This window comes from Volvox carteri (genome assembly GCF_000143455.1).
Source record: "Volvox carteri f. nagariensis unplaced genomic scaffold VOLCAscaffold_12, whole genome shotgun sequence".
Classification (NCBI taxonomy): domain Eukaryota; kingdom Viridiplantae; phylum Chlorophyta; class Chlorophyceae; order Chlamydomonadales; family Volvocaceae; genus Volvox; species Volvox carteri.
The window spans coordinates 354,888-375,274 of NW_003307555.1; the positions used below are offsets into that span (position 1 = coordinate 354,888).

Genomic DNA, 20,387 nt, shown 5'->3' on the forward strand with positions numbered 1-20,387 from the left:
GCGGTAACCTGTACGAAAGCCAGGAGAACTCCGTGGACCTGGTCTCTGTGGGCTTTCCCCATATGTTCATTAACTCGTAGATTGCAATACCCGGGTTGCATTTTTGAACGTCCAATATGGATGCAACAGGGTGCGCCAATGTGAGCGATGCTTGCATTATATCGTTACGAATACATGACGTGGGGAGAACCGGGCCGTCCCCAGGCGTCATGCGCTACCCACCGCGGCCATGAATGGCTGGGAATGATATGCTGTAATGCTGCGGCTCAACGTTCCCGAGAACCCAGCATACCCTCCACACGCTTTTTTACCCCTGTATGACTGAATGAACGGCTTTCCATTTCATGCACAGATGACATCCGATAACAGTAATTGCTTATCCAAAGGCAATGAACGGCTGAACGCGAATGCACCCACGTGCATTCATAAACTGCCGGACATGGCTTATACCGGCTGCTTTTGAAACCAGCACCCACAAATCGGCTGGGGTCCCAGCACCCTTCACGTGACGTGATGAGGAACGATCCAGAAGCAAAGCCAAGGCGCGTATTAGGGTCTCCATTTGGGTCATTGTCTGGCCTGTGGCAGATGGCTATGCTGCCCACGAAGACGTTCCAGGGCCTAGCTTACAATACAGCGACAAGGCCCTTTCCCTCGTTGGATATGAATGTGCATCGGAAGGAGCTTTGGCGACATGTTTACGTACGCACAGGTTAATCGACTTGTGGGTAGTTGGATCATCGTGTCCCCGACGTTCGGATTGGCCTGTGGCCGGAGGTATGGAACGACGGATACACTACCGAGAAGGTACGAAAGCTGCGCTGGTAAACGCATAATGCTCAAAGCAAAGCTTGGCGAGGGCGTGCATTGCCAAGACCCAATCTTTCTCTCACCAAAGGTACTTTAACCGTGTTCGTACGCGGAGCACGCGCGGCTGCCTTCGCCATACAATTTGGCCAGTTACTACGCCAGGTTGCAGCACCCGTGATTACCAGCATGGCCGTGCGGATAGCGCGAAAAAGTTATGATCAGGTCCGCGGGCCCTCCGCAATGTGCGTACCCGGTAGTCCTGTTAATTTCTCAGAATGCTCACATCCAAGTAGAAAATTTTTTGTACGCTCTCTGTGGCTTCGTTGTTGCGCTTCAATCTTTGTTGAAACATGTTGGAGTGTCCGTCAGCACGCAAGACGTGAGCTTACTGGCTAAAAGAATATTATCTAGCGCTTATGTGAAAGATAATAATTTTTGTAACCCATTTGAGTCCGTTTGTCTGATTCAGGCATGACCGCTCCAGGGGCGCACATGGCAAGTTGATGTTGTCGCGAGCCAGTTGTCCGTAGTGCGGGTACTAGCCTAGTTTCTATCCTCCCCACCAATAGCGGGTTGTGCGTGGGTCGGATAAGGATGCTCTCGGGGACGAGCCGTTTCGCGGCGACCTGCCTGAGGCAGGTCGCTCAGGGCCGCAACACCGCTCTGCTGAACGCCGTGCGTGCTTTTGCTGCGGAGCCTGCTGCTGCTGCCTCAGCGGATGTTGGCTTCGTAAGCCAGGTGCGTCGGCCGCCGGAACGTCGATCATCACGCGGTGTCGTTGTTCCCGGAAGCAGCCGACGATACTCATCTTCCCGCAACAACTGCTAGGTCATCGGACCTGTGGTCGATGTCCGTTTCGATGGGGAGCTGCCGTCCATCCTCAGCTCGCTGGAGGTTCAGGGACACAGCGTGCGCCTTGTTATGGAGGTGGCTCAGCACATGGGCGACAACACGGTGCGCTGCATTGCCATGGACAGCACTGATGGCCTGGTCCGTGGTCAAAAGGTGCTCAACACTGGCGCGCCCATTAAGGTGAGAGATACGAGGGTGCCTGCGCAAAGGCTTACATCATCATGCTAGAACTACCGCCTTGACTGTCTTGCTGACTGACCTACAGGTGCCGGTTGGTCGCGGAACTCTAGGACGTATTATGAATGTGATTGGCGAGCCTGTCGACGAGCAGGGTCCCATCGGTGAGGTTCAATGTATCAGCCTTGCGGGCACCTAGTGGAATGTGCGTTCACTTCAGTCATTTCTTTCCCATTTTCATAGATGCTGCTGAGGTCTGGTCTATTCACCGTGACGCTCCGGAGTTCACCGAGCAGAGCACTGAGCAGGAGATCCTGGTGACCGGCATCAAGGTGCGGAGGCCTGTTCAATATTTGGTTGCGGTGATAAATTTCTTGCAAGGGATCTACAGCTGGGCGGACTTCGTTTGCATTATGCGATAAGCTTAATGGCGGTATCGGAAACTTTGAGCTGTGCTCAACACTATGGCTTGGGTTCTCCATCAGGTCGTGGATCTACTGGCTCCCTACCAGCGTGGTGGCAAGATCGGTCTGTTCGGTGGCGCCGGTGTGGGGAAGACTGTGTTGATTATGGAGCTGATCAACAACGTGGCCAAAGCGCACGGTGCGTTGTGGCTCCTATGCATTTCACGTCCAAATGAATGCTTGTGGGTGTATGGATGTCTGTTGGTACACTCCTGACGTGGCCATCTGGATTATGCTCCAGGTGGTTTCTCCGTGTTTGCTGGGGTGGGCGAGCGTACCCGCGAGGGCAATGATCTGTACCGTGAGATGATCGAATCGGTAAGCATGGGCGGATCACCGTCCGCTGATGGGTTTGCCTGCTGCTGGCGTCCGTCGCTTCCTCCTGAATGGCAGCAACATAGCTACAAATGTGATGTATATTAACGCGGGGCTGTGACCTCAATTTTTTCTTGGCAGGGCGTCATTAAGCTTGGCGACAAGCGTGGCGAATCGAAGTGCACGCTTGTGTACGGCCAGATGAACGAGCCTCCGGGTGCTCGTGCCCGTGTGGCTTTGACTGGTGCGTGACCGGTCACTAGGCGGATGGCCGAATTGCCTACTTGGCAACAGTACGTCCCTAAGTGAATAGGGACACCGAACGCGTCATGAATAAACTCCGGTGGTTGCATAAGCCCCAATTACCATTGCCGTACCAAAGTCGGTCGTCGAGTTTAGGTCGGACCTCGTTGAGTTCTTGCACTGGTGCAATTGCTGAAGACTTTGTAAATGCAATCCTGCAGGCCTGACGGTCGCCGAGTACTTCCGTGACGTGGAGGGTCAGGATGTGCTGCTTTTCGTGGACAACATCTTCCGCTTTACACAGGCTAACTCGGAGGTGTCGGCCCTGCTCGGTCGCATTCCCTCGGCTGTGGGTTACCAGCCGACCCTGGCCACCGATTTGGGTGGGCTGCAGGAGCGCATTACAACCACCACGAAAGGCTCCATTACCTCAGTGCAGGTCTGTCTGTGTTTGGGGTGGCCGCCTGTTGCCTTAGCGACTTTGCCGCGCAGTTGCTCACTAGCACGCATTTCTCGTCAGTCCTGGGCTCCATTTCCGCCTGGAGCTTGGCGTTTTGAGTATAATTTATATTAACGCCTGTCCGCGGCTGAAGCAGTCTATTGCTCGAGGGGAAAAGCATTTAGTAGCAGCGGGATTGTTTTTGTGGTTACAGTAGCCTGTTGGGCTATCGCGTACTTGACGGCATAAATAGAACAAGGAACAGATTATGCGTGGTTTCGGATCTGGTTTGTGGGTGCACAATTAAAGGCGCGTGGATATCAACCGCATGCTATGTGGTTTCCCCCGTAAGTGCAACGATTGGTCCGTTAGCCGCAATATCGTGCGAACGATTCGCCCTTCCTAACGGGAGGATCAAGTTCTTGTGCCCGAAAACCTCGAGGCAACGCGATCATCTACATCACGCGGATGTTTACATCGCATCGCGCATTTGTTCCTGGCATTTCTCCGCCGTTTTATCCGGCGTAAGCAAGTCGTTTAAGAGATGGCTGCGCGCAATTCTACAATTTCATGTTCTGTGTATGAACCATCCCGGTGGGCTTTGTTTTCTCAGGCGGTGTACGTACCTGCTGATGACTTGACGGATCCGGCTCCGGCCACGACCTTCGCTCACTTGGACGCCACAACTGTGCTATCGCGTTCGATTGCTGAGCTGGGCATCTACCCAGCCGTGGACCCGCTGGACTCGACAAGTCGCATGCTGAACCCGAACATCATCGGCGCCGAGCATTACAACGTGGCTCGTGGTGTGCAGAAGGTCCTGCAGGACTACAAGAACTTGCAGGATATCATTGCCATTCTGGGTATGGATGAGCTGTCCGAGGAGGATAAGCTGACCGTGGCTCGCGCGCGCAAGATTCAGCGTTTCCTGTCGCAGCCATTCCAGGTACGCTGCGATGACGTTATCAGGAATCAGGTCTTGGAACTGCCTCGTGTGCGGGTTTGGTAACAAAGCCTGGTTGGTCGAAGGCCTTCTTGATTATTGCTGTGTACAGCCTGGGGTGGCGAAATCGAGCAGCGTCACCTTGGCACGGCTGCCACATGGTTGCGCTCTTTGCATGTCCCCTCTCCTGCAAATGGCATTTCCTGGAGGCGATACTATTGTAGCCATTGCGATACCCGCTCTTGGTGTCCGACCCAGAGCTCCTTCACGTCTGTATGTGAACGGTTTTCCACTGGACCTTCCACCACAGGTTGCTGAGGTCTTCACCGGCACCCCGGGCAAGTACGTCGACTTGAAGGATACTATCGCAGCTTTCAAGGGTATCCTTGAGGTCAGTTACCTGGTCCCACATTCAGAGCATCAGTTACATTGCAGTGCTGGCGAGGTTCGTGCTGTTCCCTTCAACCTCCTATACATCGTGTTCGCAGGGCAAATATGATGACCTGCCGGAGATGGCCTTCTACATGGTGGGTCTCCTGGTGCTGGAAATTGGCTGTAATGCTTGGTTGTTTTAAGCGGTGTCGCTTTGGACCCTGCGTAATTTGTCCTTAGTGTCTTGATGTACTAGTTTCATAAGACAAATATGCTTGCATTCTCAGGTCGGCGGCATTCACGAGGTCGTCGATAAGGCCGACAAGCTGGCGAAGGAGGTGGCGGCTCGCAAGGACGAGGGCAAGAAGGTGCGCAACGGGCGAGGTCCGCATGGTTAAGTAGTGGTTGGGGTCTGGTGTAAACCATATCATGCCTTGAATCGTGTATCCGTTCTGCGGCATGAGTGGATTGGAAGTGTCGGGTTACATTTTGAGCTTATGGAATTAATGCACAGCTAACCAACTCTGTGAAACCTGTTCTGTTTCTCACGTTGCTTAGGCCAAGTCCGCTGAGGCTTTGAAGGACGTGCCCAGCCTGGACAAGTTGGTTAGCGAGATCAAGGAGGAGGTTGTTGAGGCTGATGATGGTCTGGAGGAGGACTTCAAGGCGGAGGCCATCTCTAGCGAGAACATGGTGAGGTCTCTTCAGGACGGTTCGGGATTTGTCGAAACGAGGGTATGATACGCACAGAAGTACGCATTTGTGCACATGGGAAGGGGTGTGGGATGATTCTGTGCTTTGCCGCTGTTCGCTGTACGGGATAGCGATTTCATAGTATGGTGATTATTGACGATTTGGAGGCCGGTATCGCAGTGTCAAATATGCAAATGTTCATATTATTGCAGGTCCTGAACGAGAAGGGTGACAAGGTGCCGCTGCCGAAGAAGTAAAATGCGCTCCGCTTGTCATGCTTGAGTCGGGCTTTCAAGTCTACCCCTGTGCAGCATACGACGAGGCATTAAGGTTTTTTTGCCGGCCGTCAGCAAAGTTCCACGGGGTGTGGGTTCATCTGTTGTCCAGAGCGTAGAAGCGAGCTTGCGACACGCGAAGGTTGGACTTGAACGAGCGAGGCGATGCGGGATTTGCTGTCGACAAGCGTGGTAGGGATCAGTGCAACTCGGATTGTGGACGGGACCAGATATGCGTCATTTCGTCAGGCCGTGTTCTGGGCAGGGGCGAAAGGGGTGTTTCATGCATACGTGTGATAAGTTGTTGAAAAGACGCTTGCCCACGCTGTGCAACAGGCTTAGGAACCTGAGTATTAAGTTTGATGGTGTTACCTAAATGTTTGCACATGTTCGTGGTCTGCGACCAGGTCGGTCATTTTCGTTGTCAGCAAAGCTGGCGGTAGCAGCGCTGTTGTCACTGTACAGCGTTTCTGACCTTACGCGCGCGTACGTGGCGCACAGGCTTCAGATGTGCGGTAGGTAGGTACCCCATGTAAACTGACTGATGGTCAGAATCTCATCATCTTGGTCTGGGGACGGTGAAAAAACGACATGTAACCGATGACGAACTAGAAAGGATTGGATTACAGATGTAAACAACGTACATACATCAACTGGCTAAATTACTGCAAATGCATCTGTGATTGTGAAGATGCTGTTGCATGTCCCAAGCACACTCCACCTACTACCGTAGTTGATTACAAGCATCATTCTAAAGGATGTCTGGGAGGGAAAGGTCCAACTGTCGAAAAGCCCACGCAAGCAAATTTAGCTGTTGCTGAGACAATGATGCATGGATTGCCTGGCATCTCAATGCAAAAGCGTCGGTCCACTCAGGGGACGGTTGATACTGCAGACGGGCCAGGGCCCAGGCCAGGTCGCAAAGGGTAGGCCCTTGAAGTTCAAGCAAACTTAACTCCACTCCTGCGAATTTAAAACAACATGTGTGGAAAGAACGCGGCGCAGATATGCTCAGAAGACGAAAAGGTTTGATGCCTCCTGGGTATAAAGGAAGAGCCAAGATCAACCCGATGTCCACTACATCCTTACTTAAGCCCCTTCATCGGCCCAGCCGCTGTACTCTACCAAGCAAGTCCCACACACGCATACATAACCCCGTACCCGTCAAGCAGGACTCCATCCAGTCGGGTCCAGGACGTATTCGCAATGCCACCAAGCTCAGCAACGCCGAAACCATCTCCGTGCTGCTCAATGTCCCTTCTGCCGCCCCACCTCGTTGATTAGTCGCCCCCGATGTCTGGGCCCCCGGCATGGCCAACCGCAGCTGCACCAGCACGGCGTTCATGTACTTGGATGGTAGCTGGGTAATCTGCAAGTGGGTGGTGGGAATGCCGGCCGGACTCGGACCAGACTGGATGGTAGGGAAACAGAGCAGCTGAAGTTAATATTTACCACTTACCGCCCTTTCAACATGCAAGTTCTGGATACAGAATTCAAGTCCTACAGGAAAGGAGGCTGCCAGAACAGCACAACCTGTTAGAAGTGTCAGTCGCATCCCATCGCCTCGCGGCGCGTCCTAAATGACGCTCGCCACCACCACCCATCCAAGACACCGCCCGTCACACAGTTCCACGCACATACTTACCTGCAGCGCCGCCAATGCTTGCAACGCCAGCACAAGCGATGCAGCACTGGCACTGCCTATCCGCCGTGCCGAACACCGAAACCACGCATCCAGAAACTCCCGATCCAGCACCACGGCTACAGCCGGCGCCGCCGCCAGCACCATCGTTGCTACGGGGCCGGCTGCAACCCCGCCACCATCGGGCACGCGGGCCCCAGCACCACCTTCGGCGCGACTTCCATCAATCAGTGCCACCGTAGCCGCAGCAGTAGTAGCCGCACCAACATCTTCCCTCCGCATCATCCGGGACAGCGACCACAGCAGCACAGCGAGCTCTCGCCCGCTGAGTGCGTCCAGCAGGGGCCGGGCGCGTCCCACGAATGCAGTGGTCCAATTGAAGCTGGGGCGAATCTGCGGTTCCAATCCCCAACGGCAGCTGTTGCAAAGTCAGGAAGCAGCGGCCAGGAGTTTTAGTGTTGTGTGGTCTGGAGAAAGCGGTCGGATGGCTGAGTAGCCATGCCTTGCGGGGTTTGAGTGCGCCAGAGGTTCACGAGTGGAGGGAGCCACGAGCCTCGGAACTGGTGGGAATGGTGACGGGCTGGCGGAAGGAAGCGGGTTGCAGCACGCAGCTTTAGGCTCTGGTGAGGATGGAAATAAATTGCCACAATGGGAAGAGATGGGGAAGGACAAAAAGAGCAGCCGAAGCCAAGAGGGCTTATGAGGAAGCGAGGGAAAGCAGCCTCTTGTGCATGCAAGTGAAAAGGCTGCGTCGTGTAGTCCCGTGCTGTGTTTGCGCATGTCGCGTATGCCGTACAGTGCCCCTTGACCCGAAGGACTGCACCAGGTTTCCTATACTTTCCTTCCTTAACCACAAGTTGAAACTCGCAACATCAGAACCATGGCATTAGTATCCGGGCCGAGGCTCCTTAGCCACTTAGGCATGGTCGCTTGCCTGCAGTGACGCCAGTCCAAACGCAAACTTGACTATTGCCGGCGCCATGGGTGGCACTGAAGGCAGTGCCATCGCCGCCCGAAAACATTCCATGCACCGCTCCGTCCAGGCCGCGCTGGGGTTATACCGCAGGCGGGCCATGCCGTACAGCAAGTTGGCGAGCTCCTGGCCGTTGAAGCGACCAAACCTGCATGGCATCGCGGTTGGCCGATGTGACTACAATGCGGTGGCGGTTATAGTCGCGGGAAGCCGGAAAATCGGAAATCATGGAACCCTCCCAACCACTTCGCCTCCATCCCAAACCAGCCCAGCCTAGCTTAGCCCAGGCGAGAATACGAGAATCTAGAGAAGGACATGAAAGAGGAGAGTGGAGCAGCCATGTGTTGCTCATAAGGCCCAGCTGATGATCGTAGGCCTACCCCAGCGGTTGACTTTGAATTCTGCACACAGCACTACACGTCCCAGACAATATCTGGAGGCGAGGGCATAAGTTGCGAAGCGCCGACTCATCTCCGTACTCGCCGTACCTGGTATAAACTTCCAGCGCGAACCGGTCCAGCCAGCGATCAGCCGGCCGGTGCCCCAATGCCGCCATGCCCGCCAGCAGCGCAGCCAGGCCGTCGGGTGACAGCAGGTTGAGCTTGTCGTACACCTCCTCCGTCACTTCCGCCATGAGATCCTCGTCGTACACGCCCAGCCGACCCAGAGAGTACGACGCGCGCGCGTAGCTAATAAGGTCACAGTCGCGCAGTTTTTGTCGAAACAGTAGAATGCAACGCCGGGTGGTACGCGTCTGCGCTGCGAGTTGCTCTGCCGACATCTGCTGAAAGGTCGCGAACGCGGCCAGGCGTGCTAGCGCCATCGTGACCTGTGTACCGCTGAAGTAAAGTCCGTACTCTTGGACAAGCCGTAGCAGTTGCAATGGGCCGTTTGCGCTATTGACTTCCGTGGTAAGTCGGCCGCTGAAACGGGGGGACTGCGGGTCCAGGCCAAGACTATGGGATTCGTCCATGTAGCGACGTTTCTTGCGCTGCGAAGCGGGGGGAGTGCGCCGCTTTATAATCATTCGGCGTCTAGTGGCCATGCACGTGATGGTGGCAGTGTAAGGGGGAAGCCGATGGCCGGCAGCTGGCGAAAGGATGAAGCCTAACCCGGGCCATGGACGCGACGACGGAAAGCGAGGGTATGTGGGCCCTGTGAGGGGTTGACCGCATGCCAGCAAATTCATTGAAATTTCTCATTCAAGGCGTTGAAATCAGGGCTGCCTAGTTGCGTGCCCACGACCGCCGATGAATGGTTGCCAGCGGCATCTCTTCCGGATGATGCAGGCGGTATGGGTATAGACTACATTAAAACTGCAATCATATGACGTAATTGCCTGAATTCAATGTGTGTCTTATGGTCCACAAAGTAAAGCAGGTTCTCCATTCAGCTTAATGCGCATATACCTTTAGGCAACCGTCAGACAACAATAATAAATTTAACATTAATACAAAATAGAATCAAAATGATTGGTCGTGGCTGGCGTCGAGAGTGGGGGAAGGTAACCAACACATTTGGCATGCATAACAAAAATAAACGGAAATCGATAATGGTATTCGTTATCGGATCCATCCACACATTGGCCAATGCACTCCCTTGTGGTTGCGTTTGCCTTGCAAGCCCTACGGCCCGCGGGTCCGTGTCAAATTTGCTGCTGATTTGCGAAACCTTCATATAGCACTTTGACAGGACTGGCAGTACAAAATTAAAACCATATACCGGTACGGCCAACCAAGCAACGACGGTAACGTTAGCATGACACTAGTAATGCGATAGCTGTCGCATCACATGGCTGTAGCTTCGACAATGCGCGTGCGCAGAGGGAAACGTTCTCCATAAGCAGGCAAAGCAGGACTGGCGCATGCCCGTGGCTTCGCTTCATGTGCGCACATTCAAAGAAAGTGCTCAAATAAACCACTCTTCTTCAGCAGGTCGCTTAGACCGTACATACGACGTACCAGAATAAAAAACGAAACATCGTGAGTCGTGAAGGTAAAGGAGCGCGTTGACTGGTTGCTGAGTAGGCCTTTCCCTGAAGGAGCGGTGATAACGGCACTAAGGCAGCGTTTGATGAGCGGCTGGGACCATGCGCGCCTGATTGTCTTGTACCCATCAGCGGGGAAGCAACCGGGAGTACAGATGGCGAAGTATGAGCACTGGATGGGGCTGCCCTTTCCGGGAGTCGCAGCCGTTATGTGGCCAACACATTCTAAGGTTTTCATTCCTCGTTTAGCGCATGGGAAGTTTATGCAGTTTCGTTTATGTTGCTGGGCTTTGGAGGCAAACAGAGCACGAAGGGGCAAGTACCATGTTCCCAGGGAGCAGCGGTTTCGCCGCTGTTGAGGTACCAATGACCAAGTCGAGGATGAAAAAAACGTGTTAATGGAATGCCCAGGCTATAATGATATTCGTGCGGAAGAGGGATTTGATCATCAACAGAACAAGTTGGAGGTCATGAAATGGGAGCCAGCACGTCTGGCGAGGATGTTGGAGCATACATGGGCTCACCGCAACTCAGTTATCCCCCTTGGGCGCTAGTTTGGGCTGATAGTGCGGTGTTTCCTTTTCTCCGTGGCTTTTAGGCGTTTAAATATTGCCCTTGGACCTTCGGCTCGTATGGGTAGTAGGAGGGTAGGATCCGGGCTGGAGTTGGGGAAGAGCTCTGTCGCAGCATTAGCCTGGATTTTATTCCTGACAAAAAAATTGGTCCTTCGGGGTCTTGAATTGTTTTGGCAGGCTCGCCGGAGGTATTCGAATTGCGCTGTGGAGCCCCTGAATTGGGCTGTGCTGGACCTGAATTGGCCTGTCCGGGTGTCGAATTGGCCTGTTAGGGGTGTCGAATTAACCTGTCCGGGTGTCGAATTAGCCTGTTCGGGGTGTCGAATTGGCCTGGCAAGGACATTTCGACAGTCAGGATTGGCCTGTTCGGGGTGTCGAATTAGGGAAGCACAGAATTGGTCTCCCCGACCTTGTGCCCCACTCACCAGGGTAGTTTTTAAGGCATAGGGTGTTGTAGCGCGTGATAGCGTTACAAAGCAAAACTGCAATGACTGACCGAAGCTGGTCTGGGAACAGTCTAAGAATGTCTAGGAACGATCACCCCGGCTGGCAGAGGTTAAGGCCTGACTTCTGCTCCTGGCCGACCCGGGTTCAAATCCGCCTGCCGGCTCCTCGGGTGTTTGAGGAGAGTTGAAATGGGAGGTGGCCCCCCATCATATGGACGGTATAGGACGTGATAATATCAACTTGCGAGCTGACCAGGAACTAAGTTGATGCGCCGTTGATCCGCTAGACTTGGTTGGATGCTGTTGGTGAGTTGCCGAACCCAACGAATACATTCTGAAGTCGGATGGGGTGACGGATTAGGGCGCCCCTCTAGCAGTGGAGAGCAGGGACTGCCTCGGGAAAGGGGGCCGCTGGCGAAGTTAACCACCCTGTAACAATATACATAATCGGGAGGAAGCCAGGCTTGGACATCAACAAGTTAGAGAGGTCCGAAACACATGTTCTTGGCAGCACCTTACGTAGTCCAGACCTTGAAGGAGCGAAATCATCCCGTAGCCTGTCGGTTCTCACCGATAAGGCGCGCTAACATTTCGAGGATACAGGACGTACCGGGTCAACGAACCGTTCGTTGATGGCGTTGATCAGCGCCTCCAGCGTCAAGCGCTCGGGTTTAAAGTCTGCGGATTCGCCCTATTGGTTAATCCAGTCGGATATCTCCGGATGATTCTGAAGAGCGGCTAGCATGGACTCTGCCCAGCCTTCCGAGCTGGCGGTCGGGGCAGGCAGTGATGCCGTACCTCAAGGAGTGGCGCAAACAAGCCGATGGGATCAGTGCAAGTCCCCATATTGATCGGAGACACAAACTTGAACTCAATTTCCTTCGGTCATCATGATGAAGGTGATGTATAGCTTGGGGGTTGTGTCCACCGCATTATGAGTCCAGCATGGGGTCCAGCAGTTTGAGTCCAGCACGAGCTTTGCAACGAAGCCCAAGTTTAAGTGTTGTCCAGGAAGGATTCATAGTCCGCGGCTTTTCTGGAATGGAAAGTGCGAGACTGAATGTGAACTTGGCTCGCATGCTTCATACACCTCCTTTCGATTTTCGGTTGGTAACTCTTGCACCTGAATGCCATTATCCGCAAACAAGTGGAGGTTGCATCTGGTTGCTATATTCGGTCTGTTTGTCGATATTGGGGGCGCGCGGAAAGGACAGACTGCTGCAGCTGATACCGGCCAAGCTCGACAGTGTGGGTGGGCCTTCGATATCCACACGCAACTACGGAAAACTTGTGTCTGGGAGGACGTACCGACGCGCAACTACGGAAAATTTGTGTAAAGAGGACGTATCTACGCGCAACTACGGAAATTTTGTGTCTGGGAGGACGTACCGACGCGCAACTACGGAAAATTTGTGTCTGGGAGGCGATGCACGTACGTCTGCCAGCATCATGCATTCTTTCAGTAAAAGATGCGATCTAGGCCCCCCCAGCGGGCCTAGAAAGATCCGCAAAACTACAAGATTTAGATGTTTCGCACGAAGGCGGGGAATGTCCACCAAAGCCCGGGGGCCATGGATAAATGTTGGAAGTCCTATCCGCCTTACGACTGTTCAAGGCGGTTTGGGGTCCTAATCAAGGCTCCTCCTCATCCAGTCACCCGGACATCCGAAGAGACAGAGGGTTCAGCACTGGCCACCAATCCAGCAGCGGTTGTCCAGTCCATCAACTGTAACCTCACCTGTTTAAGCCTCAGCAGCTAACTATAAATCCCATACCCCCGTTATGAAGTGGTGCCACCAGACTAGACTCTTAGGTATTTCCCTGAATCCCAATGTATTGTTGGTTGCCTGGTACCGTGCAGCTTCCTTTTTGTAGCAACCCAGCCTTAGGGATTGTTCCCTCGGGCGACTAAAGGGCTTGGACGCTTTCACCCGGGATCATTGAATGGGGGAAGCGTGACGGTTAGCAGCAACAAAGCCGGGCCTCCTCCTTCACATAAACTCACTCGCTATTCGAAAAAGTGGCCAGGGTGCTGTGCAAAGTGGCAGCAGTGGAACGACTGTAGGAAAACGTGCTGTTGTTTCCGTTACCGTGGCCGCCTAACGCAGCCAAGCGGGGCCTAAAGGCTCTGCGGTTAAAGTCCCGGTGGACTGTGTCCTCTCGTTGAGGCAGTGGGCAATGGTGTGGGCAATGGTGGGCAGGACGGATGAGGGCAAGGTCATCCAGATCCTATGGCATAAACACGTTGGTTACCGACCGTTTTGAACACTACCGGGTTCATTAACCGAACTGACCGGTTAACGATCGATAAAGACACGTTAACCGGTCAGTTGGGTTACCGGTCAGTTGGGTTACTGGTCAGTTGGGTTACCTGTCAGTTGGGTTACTCTAGAGGTTCGGCCTAAAAAGTATACGGAGAATGGAAGATTCGCTCTGCGGTGTATTTTTAAGCAGCCCCTCGCACAAATGTGTCCGGTCGTACTTCGCGAATAAAGCCTAAGTACACTCGTCCCAAAAAAGCCAGGAGCGAATTTTGCCGCGCAGATGCGCGCGTGCGATTCTCAAAATGCGCCTGTACAAGTGTATGTAATTTTTTCGGCGAAAGGCCGCTCATCAGGGCATGTTGGCCGCACAAACGGAATGCATCTCGGACTTTTGGCTGGCTGCTTAGGCTGAGCTGAATAAGATATGAAAAGATATGAAAGCATACAACGTAGCTTGCAAGACTGGGCGCTTGAAACGGCTGCGGGAAGAGGAGGCGTTCAGGACATCAGACAGCAAGAAGCACAACACCTGCTGGTAAACCACCGAGAATATCTTCAGTTGGGGACGTGTAGCTTTAGCCGGCGGGGTCGACCATCATACGCTTTGCGCACCGCCAATCCTGCTCTGGCCCAAAAGATGGAGGCCCTCTACATCGCGCAGTTCAAGGCCCGGGGGCCGGGCGGCTACAATGTGCTGCGCGGGCCGCCTTCCGCCAGCCCGGCCTTCTACGCGATGAGCCGGCAACGCGCCGGCAGCACCCACACGCCCACCGCCGTGACAGTCCAAGACGATGACGCCCCAGCCACGCTCGCCTAGCCCACACAGCAACTGGACACCTAACGCTTGACGGACAGGGTCCCACGATTTCGGCGCTAGGCTTCTGGACATTGGGCAGTGCTGTTGTATTTGGGCACGATCACACTTGGGGTTTCATTCACGGTGCATACATGTCGGACTTAACTCGTGTGTGAACGGCGGCTGCGGCCCATACGGACAGCAGCGCTTGGGATGGTCTATTGCGTGAGCGTTGGGGGAAAGGGGGGGGCCCGCTGCGCTCCTTTCTAAGTCCGCTCGTCGCGTGCTCGGGGGCAAGTTGGTAGCGTGCGAGTTCACCCATCATGTTGCCTGTTCTGGCATGGCCATCCACGCGCAACAGGAAACTTGAACCTAGGCCTTATTCTTCGTTCCTACATCATAGCAAAGGACCGACGCAACGTGGCCTGTGCACGCGCTGTTCCTGTGGTGCTGTTCTTGTTCTTCTGGTTGTTGTTCCTGTTGTTCTTGCATACGCGCGTGTGACGACATGACTGCATGTACATTGTGCCGTGCGCCAAGCGCCCTGGAAACAGCTTCTACTCATCTACATTCCATTATGCCACTGCACTTGCCTCTCCAGCCTGGCCCCATTCTGCAACTTACTATCCAACAACATACCGGCTTTAGAAACGCGGGCAGCTGCTTCACAATGTGTCCGGTCGTACTTCGCGAAAAAACATCCGTACATCGTCCAAAAATTCCAGGAGCGAATTTTGCCGCGCAGATGCGCGCGTGCGATTCACAAAATGCGCCTGTACAAGTGTATATAAATTTTCTTGGCGGATGAGGACCACGTGCGCCAGCGCCTTGCGCAAGTGGGCATGTTGGCCATAGCCGCACGCGGCATGCATGCTGGACTATTGCCTGGATGCTTTGCAGTAACTGAAAGCACCGAATGCCAACGTCCTAGCTTGCAACTCTGGGCTCGTGAAACTGCCGCGGAAGATGAAGCGGTCGGCTAAGAATCAGCCATAAGGCGCCTGCTTTCGGTAGCGCAGCGCATAATGCACATTGTTCCGACTAAACTCAAGTTACACTCTTACGAAATAAATAATAACAACGCAGAATTAGGTAAAGAGAAGAATCGCGAAAGTCGTTCAGAACCTGCAAAGTAAAATGGATGCCGCTGAGGGCTTGGAACAGCTTTTCGCAGCGCATTCGGCCGTGCCTGCGTTAGCCGTGTTGCAGCTACTACGGAAGGACTTGAGCCAGCAGCAAGCTCAAATTCTGTTTAAGAACCACAGGCATTGTCTTCAGATGGGAACATGTAGTTTTGGTCGGCGCGGGCGAGCAGCGTACGCATTGCGCACAGGTACCGAGGTGCAGCGTCTCAGGCTGGATTTCAGCCAACAAAGCCTCAAGAGCTGCTGCACAACCACCGGTGTGTCTTCAGTTGGGCACGTGTAGTTTTGGTCGGCGGGGTCGAGCATCGTATGCATTGCGCACAGAAACCAAGGTGCAGCATCTCTGTAACATCGCCAACATATCCGGTACGCGGTGGCAGGCTTGCCGAGCACGAAATGAAGGGGGGTCGCATCTCACCATTCAACTAAGCATGCATGTGCTCGGTTGAATGCTCGGTAGCATGCGAGTTTACCTATCAGGATGTTTGTTTGCATATATCCCTCCAAGCGAGAGGGCTTGGACCTATGCTGATGTTCGTTACAAGAAGTGAACTGAGGACTGATGCTACACGTCATGTATACGCGTTGCTTAGCTTGCAACGAGACGCGCCCACGATGAAAGCTTCAGCTACACTCACAATACATTATACTGCTACACTATTCTCTCCAGTCCTACCACATTATATTTCACCGACGTACTTCCGCACCTTCCACATCACCATACGTGCTTTGGAAACGCGGGCAGCTGCTTCACAAGGGCCCCCATCTTTTTGAGCTCGGTGTGGTCTTATTGTTTTGGGATGTTTTGGGAACGTTTTGGGAACCGCGAATGGCCTTCCCCTAAAGTCAGGAAAGGTATGATCCATAGATCACGCGTTCACATAAGCAAATCGAATCCCAATTCAAATCTCAATTCAAATCCGAGCCAGCTCGGCCGAATCCTACCGAATTACACTATCTACAGGTGAAGATTTGGTTTTCAGGTCTCTATTTTTTGTAATTTCCGTTTCCAGCTCGGCGCCCCTAGAGACTCTTGGCTCATTGGGGCACATAAGCTCGTGATATTGTAACAAAACGGCAAAACTTCAAACGGCTCAAAGGCCGGAAAATCAATTAGCACTTGAAACTCAAGAATTTTTACTATAAGCCCGCGGCAACGTCGGCAAGTCCGTTCGGCACGCGGTTTGCGCCCAGATAGGCTTGCAAAGTAGTGCATACAGACATGGCTTTTGCTCATCGCTACAAGGAGGTGGAAGACGCGTGCCTAGCACTTGTGCGGGCCTGCTGTTGGTAGGCGAGGGGGCGGAGAGGCCATCCCTGTTGTGCAGGGCGCCCGGTATCTAGGCTTATGACCCTATGTGAAGCTGCAGGTAATGCTCCTGTGCGGAATCGTAGGAGCTGCACAGCCCCTGCAAAGCCTGCTGTGTGCTGAGCTCTCACAACTTCCCCGGCACTGCGTTTGGGCCAAATGTGCTATCGGCCTTTGGATTAAGGTCGTGACAGACATCCCGGGTCCCTCGCGCACACAACTCTTACGCCAGGAGGTCCTCTTCGTGTTGGAGAGAGAACCACTCAGAAATGGCTGGAGGCGTCCAAGCTGTTCCGCTTTCCGGGAGCTGTCATTTTGATGTGTGGGACGGATTGCCTTCTGGGGGCTACAAGCGATAATAGCAAGGCAGAGTGGGTGCACACCGGAAAACCCATCTCGAAGGGGGCAATCCTTTCTGAGCTCCGGGGGTACCGTTTCATGTCGACATGGCGCCCTGATGAGAGGCTGTCCGCAGTACCACACGACTTTCCCTCGGAAGGGAGGCAACCAGGCATTAAAATCGCTAAACACAAACATGTTACAAGCTGCAATTCCACACACACGTGCGGGGTTGTCAGTAAAAGCCAAGTAAAAGCTGTAAAAGCTAAGCACAAGCACTGGATGCAGTTGCCGTTTGAGAGAGCAGCAGGGTGGTGAACAGCTGCTGGTTGGCGCAGGCCGGTATGTTTATCCCTTTTGTTAGAATATGATCCGGTCGCTAATGCGTTTTCGTTTATGTTTTGCTGGCCGCTATGGGCAAATAGAGCTTATGGGGGAGATCGCACATGGTCATAGGATCTGGAAGTTTTGCGGCCCCCAAGCTACGAGTTTTACAAATTCCGCATGAATGTGGGGGATGTTTGTCCGTCAAAGCCTGAGGGGGGCCATGGGCTAAATACACGATGTGGAAGACGGAGGGTATGTACTCTTGGACTGCCCAGCACATAGCACGTGCGGGGGTTTTCTGTCGGGCTTCAGGGGATCAGACCATGAAGATAATTTCGGGGAAAAGAAAAGATCATTTTCCATTTCCCTCCGCTGAACAAGAGAACCATCCGTGACGTGGCCCCAAGAGAACGTACGACACAGAGGAACCTACCTATTCACGCCACCACGATGATGCATGTTCGTTGACAGCAGCTAATCACTTGCTGACTCCAAAACCGCAGGCAGCAGCCCTGCCCGGCTGTTGTATCTAACCAAACCACAACTGGATGGTGGCGTAAACCCAAAACCCTAAAACCCTAAAACCCCGAAGACACCGATTGGAAGAGTTTTGTCCGCTGAAATAGCGGGGATGCGGCCATCCCATGAATCGTACAGCCAGTTCCGGAATGGCGCGGTCCAGTCCCGGAATGGCGTACCGTTGATCCATACCTGCTTCCAATCGATGACGTGGCTCTGTGAGCCAGGGACCAGCGTCCCAGTCGTAGCCTGTGCTACGACCCCCGCCCATACTTCTGCAAGTATGGAATTCCGCCTGATGTGGCGTTTACTCGTAGGCATCCATGACAGCTTCCCGCTCGCCGTCTGACCCAGAGGTCGGAGCCATAAGATCTGACAGAAAGGCGACAAAATAGGCAGTCGGAATTCAGTATCTTCACGGGAACTTATCCAGCAACCGCGCCAAGCGAAAACGGAAAAACTAGACAGAACATGTTCTGTCAGTTTGGGACCAGATTTAAGAAGCAGAATGCAACACCGGCCCAACTAATACTGACTGCGCAAGCCAGCAGCAAGTCCCCTACCTACCCCTGCTGAAACCCCGGCAGCTGAGCGAGGAGCAGGAACAGGCAGGTGAGGTAACTAGGGCTCACGAACCGTCTCGAGAGCTCGCACGAGTAAAATAAATAGCCTAACTAGGCAACCGGCTTTGCTCTCAAGGCCAAAGACGATGCATTTCTGAGATTCCTGAGATTTGCTGACTTGTCGGACAGAACGGAAGTTAAACTTAGATGACATATTTTTTTCTGTTTTTTCTCTCCCCGGGGGGAGGGTTTCAAAATTATTAGAGCGTGGGAAATGGAAGCAAGACCGCCACCACGGAAGTCCGGCGGGAAGTCCGGCGGGAAGCTGAACGGGGACCAGCACCACCAGCGGGGAAAGAACCACCAGCAAATGTCGTGTGTACCCACCCAACCCATTCAGACTCAACACCAAAATTACAGGTATATGGGGCACATGCATGACCCGGGAACATCTGTGTGTATGTGTGCGTTACATGGTCGTGGGGTGCGTTTCCCGTACCGGCATCCCGCCCAATACGAGCCGAGGGCTCAAGGGCTGCCAGATCGCCTTTAAGCACTGTTCTACCTCGCACTTCAAACAAAGCAAGTGATTAAGGAGACTTAAATGTCCAAAGGGAACGATAGAGTTGCGGTGGGACATATACGTTCCAGCATCCTTGCCAGACGTTCAGGTTCCCACCTCATAGCATCTTTCATATGCTCGAAGCATGGGAAATCCATATCAGATCTGAAAATGTCGTACACCGGACAGTCCAGCAAAATGTGCTTCTCATCTTCAATATGGCTATCAGTGCCGCAGCAGGGGCATACTCGCTCCTCCCTAGGTATATAACGCCTAGGTATATAACGCCGTCCCTCACGTGCTCTGTTAGCCGCCAATGTCCAACAGCAAAGCCTAAACTGCATAAGCTTGCGACTCGTTGAACGCGGGATAAAAAATGTGATATGCGGAGTACCTCCTTCCTGCTCGCTTGCTCGGCCGCTGGACCCATCCAATACTAATACTTCGCCATGTGAATTCCTGGTTGCTTGCCGTCTGACGGGTACACGTCTGGCTGGACATCTAGACGCGTATGCTTCCAACCACTCACCAATCGGTCCTTGAACTCCAATACCACACTTTCTGGTAATGGCCTGTTCATCAGCAGTTCCACTCGGGAACATCTATCGTCCGTGCACACGATCAAGATCTCCGGCAAGAAAAGAAAAGCGAAGGAGGAAAATAAAGCAGCAGCACCAGAGCAGCCAAAAAGAGAAAGGCGAGGTAAGACTAGAGAAAAACGCAGAAAGTCACAAAGAAGGGCGACAGCGACAAAGCACAAAACGGCGCAACACAGACAAGAAGGATGGGAGTCCAAGGACAAAGGCAGGTTGAATACTGCACATACGTACATACACATTTACAGACGCACACACACACACACACACACACACTCTTTCGCTCGCTCACGCAAAGACCCTGTTGCAAATAGATGGCTGGACAACCTCCGCACAAAGCCGACGCCGCACAGCGCAACTAGCTAGCCAGTAGCCCTCCCTCACTCAGTCATTCAGGGAAAATAAAGAAAACGGTAGAGAAAAGCCAAAAGATGGATCGATACAGTTGCAAATCCCTTCCCATCTCCTAAGCGACACACGCCGCCTAAGGCCCCCCAAACACCCCCCAACACACACAGAGTCCTTAGGAGTCCTTGCAAGGAAGAGTAGAGGAAACGGACAGAACAGCAGACGGCTCGCCAACTGCTCTTCACAGATCTCTCGTCAGCTCCTCTTGACTTTTGACCTGTTGAATTCCGCACATCATGTGTGACTTGTCGCTCACTCGTGCACCCCCCACTCGGCAGCCAGTCAGCAGCCTGCTGTCCCTCATGCCGCCGCGGCGGCGGCCGGTGCACCGTCCTTCCGCGGGTCCGCGACCG

General features: G+C 53.5%; 4 protein-coding genes across 4 annotated transcripts; 3 read left to right on the plus strand and 1 right to left on the minus strand.

Annotated features, from left to right (window-relative positions):
• Positions 1–1,353: 1,353 nt before the first annotated feature.
• On the plus strand, positions 1,354–6,231 carry VOLCADRAFT_80433 (uncharacterized protein). Its single transcript, XM_002948875.1, has 14 exons — positions 1,354–1,548; positions 1,639–1,842; positions 1,928–2,003; positions 2,083–2,171; positions 2,325–2,442; positions 2,545–2,621; positions 2,760–2,862; positions 3,083–3,300; positions 3,914–4,246; positions 4,554–4,634; positions 4,732–4,770; positions 4,903–4,983; positions 5,174–5,308; positions 5,521–6,231. The coding sequence occupies exons 1-14, from the start codon at positions 1,405–1,407 to the stop codon at positions 5,563–5,565; spliced, it is 1,743 nt and encodes a 580-aa protein (XP_002948921.1). The 5' UTR covers positions 1,354–1,404; the 3' UTR covers positions 5,566–6,231.
• Positions 6,232–6,334: 103 nt separating this feature from the next.
• On the minus strand, positions 6,335–9,387 carry VOLCADRAFT_89276 (uncharacterized protein; the record flags this gene model as incomplete). Its single annotated transcript, XM_002948979.1, has 5 exons — positions 6,335–6,546; positions 6,745–6,952; positions 7,229–7,550; positions 8,257–8,346; positions 8,687–9,387. 5 exons carry the CDS (start codon positions 9,385–9,387, stop codon positions 6,335–6,337), a joined length of 1,533 nt encoding a protein of 510 aa, XP_002949025.1.
• A 4,397-nt stretch (positions 9,388–13,784) lies between these two features.
• Positions 13,785–14,554, plus strand: VOLCADRAFT_104108 (uncharacterized protein). Its single transcript, XM_002948876.1, has one exon. It carries the CDS (start codon positions 13,895–13,897, stop codon positions 14,285–14,287), a length of 393 nt encoding a protein of 130 aa, XP_002948922.1. The 5' UTR covers positions 13,785–13,894; the 3' UTR covers positions 14,288–14,554.
• An 849-nt stretch (positions 14,555–15,403) lies between these two features.
• On the plus strand, positions 15,404–19,992 carry VOLCADRAFT_89278 (uncharacterized protein; the record flags this gene model as incomplete). The annotated part of the gene is made up of 6 exons (XM_002948877.1): positions 15,404–15,668; positions 16,953–17,095; positions 18,493–18,517; positions 18,889–18,952; positions 19,617–19,732; positions 19,925–19,992. The coding sequence occupies 6 exons, from the start codon at positions 15,404–15,406 to the stop codon at positions 19,990–19,992; spliced, it is 681 nt and encodes a 226-aa protein (XP_002948923.1).
• Between the last annotated feature and the right edge of the window lie 395 nt (positions 19,993–20,387).

Bases quoted from the DNA above. Each gene is read 5' to 3' on its own strand.
- VOLCADRAFT_80433 (XM_002948875.1), top strand. From the start codon at position 1,405: ATGCTCTCGGGGACGAGCCGTTTCGCGGCGACCTGCCTGAGGCAGGTC. The intron at 2,622-2,759 runs GTAAGCATGGGC...TTTTCTTGGCAG, and splicing joins ACCGTGAGATGATCGAATCG to GGCGTCATTAAGCTTGGCGA. The intron at 2,863-3,082 runs GTGCGTGACCGG...GCAATCCTGCAG, and splicing joins TGCCCGTGTGGCTTTGACTG to GCCTGACGGTCGCCGAGTAC.
- VOLCADRAFT_104108 (XM_002948876.1), top strand. From the start codon at position 13,895: ATGAAAAGATATGAAAGCATACAACGTAGCTTGCAAGACTGGGCGCTT.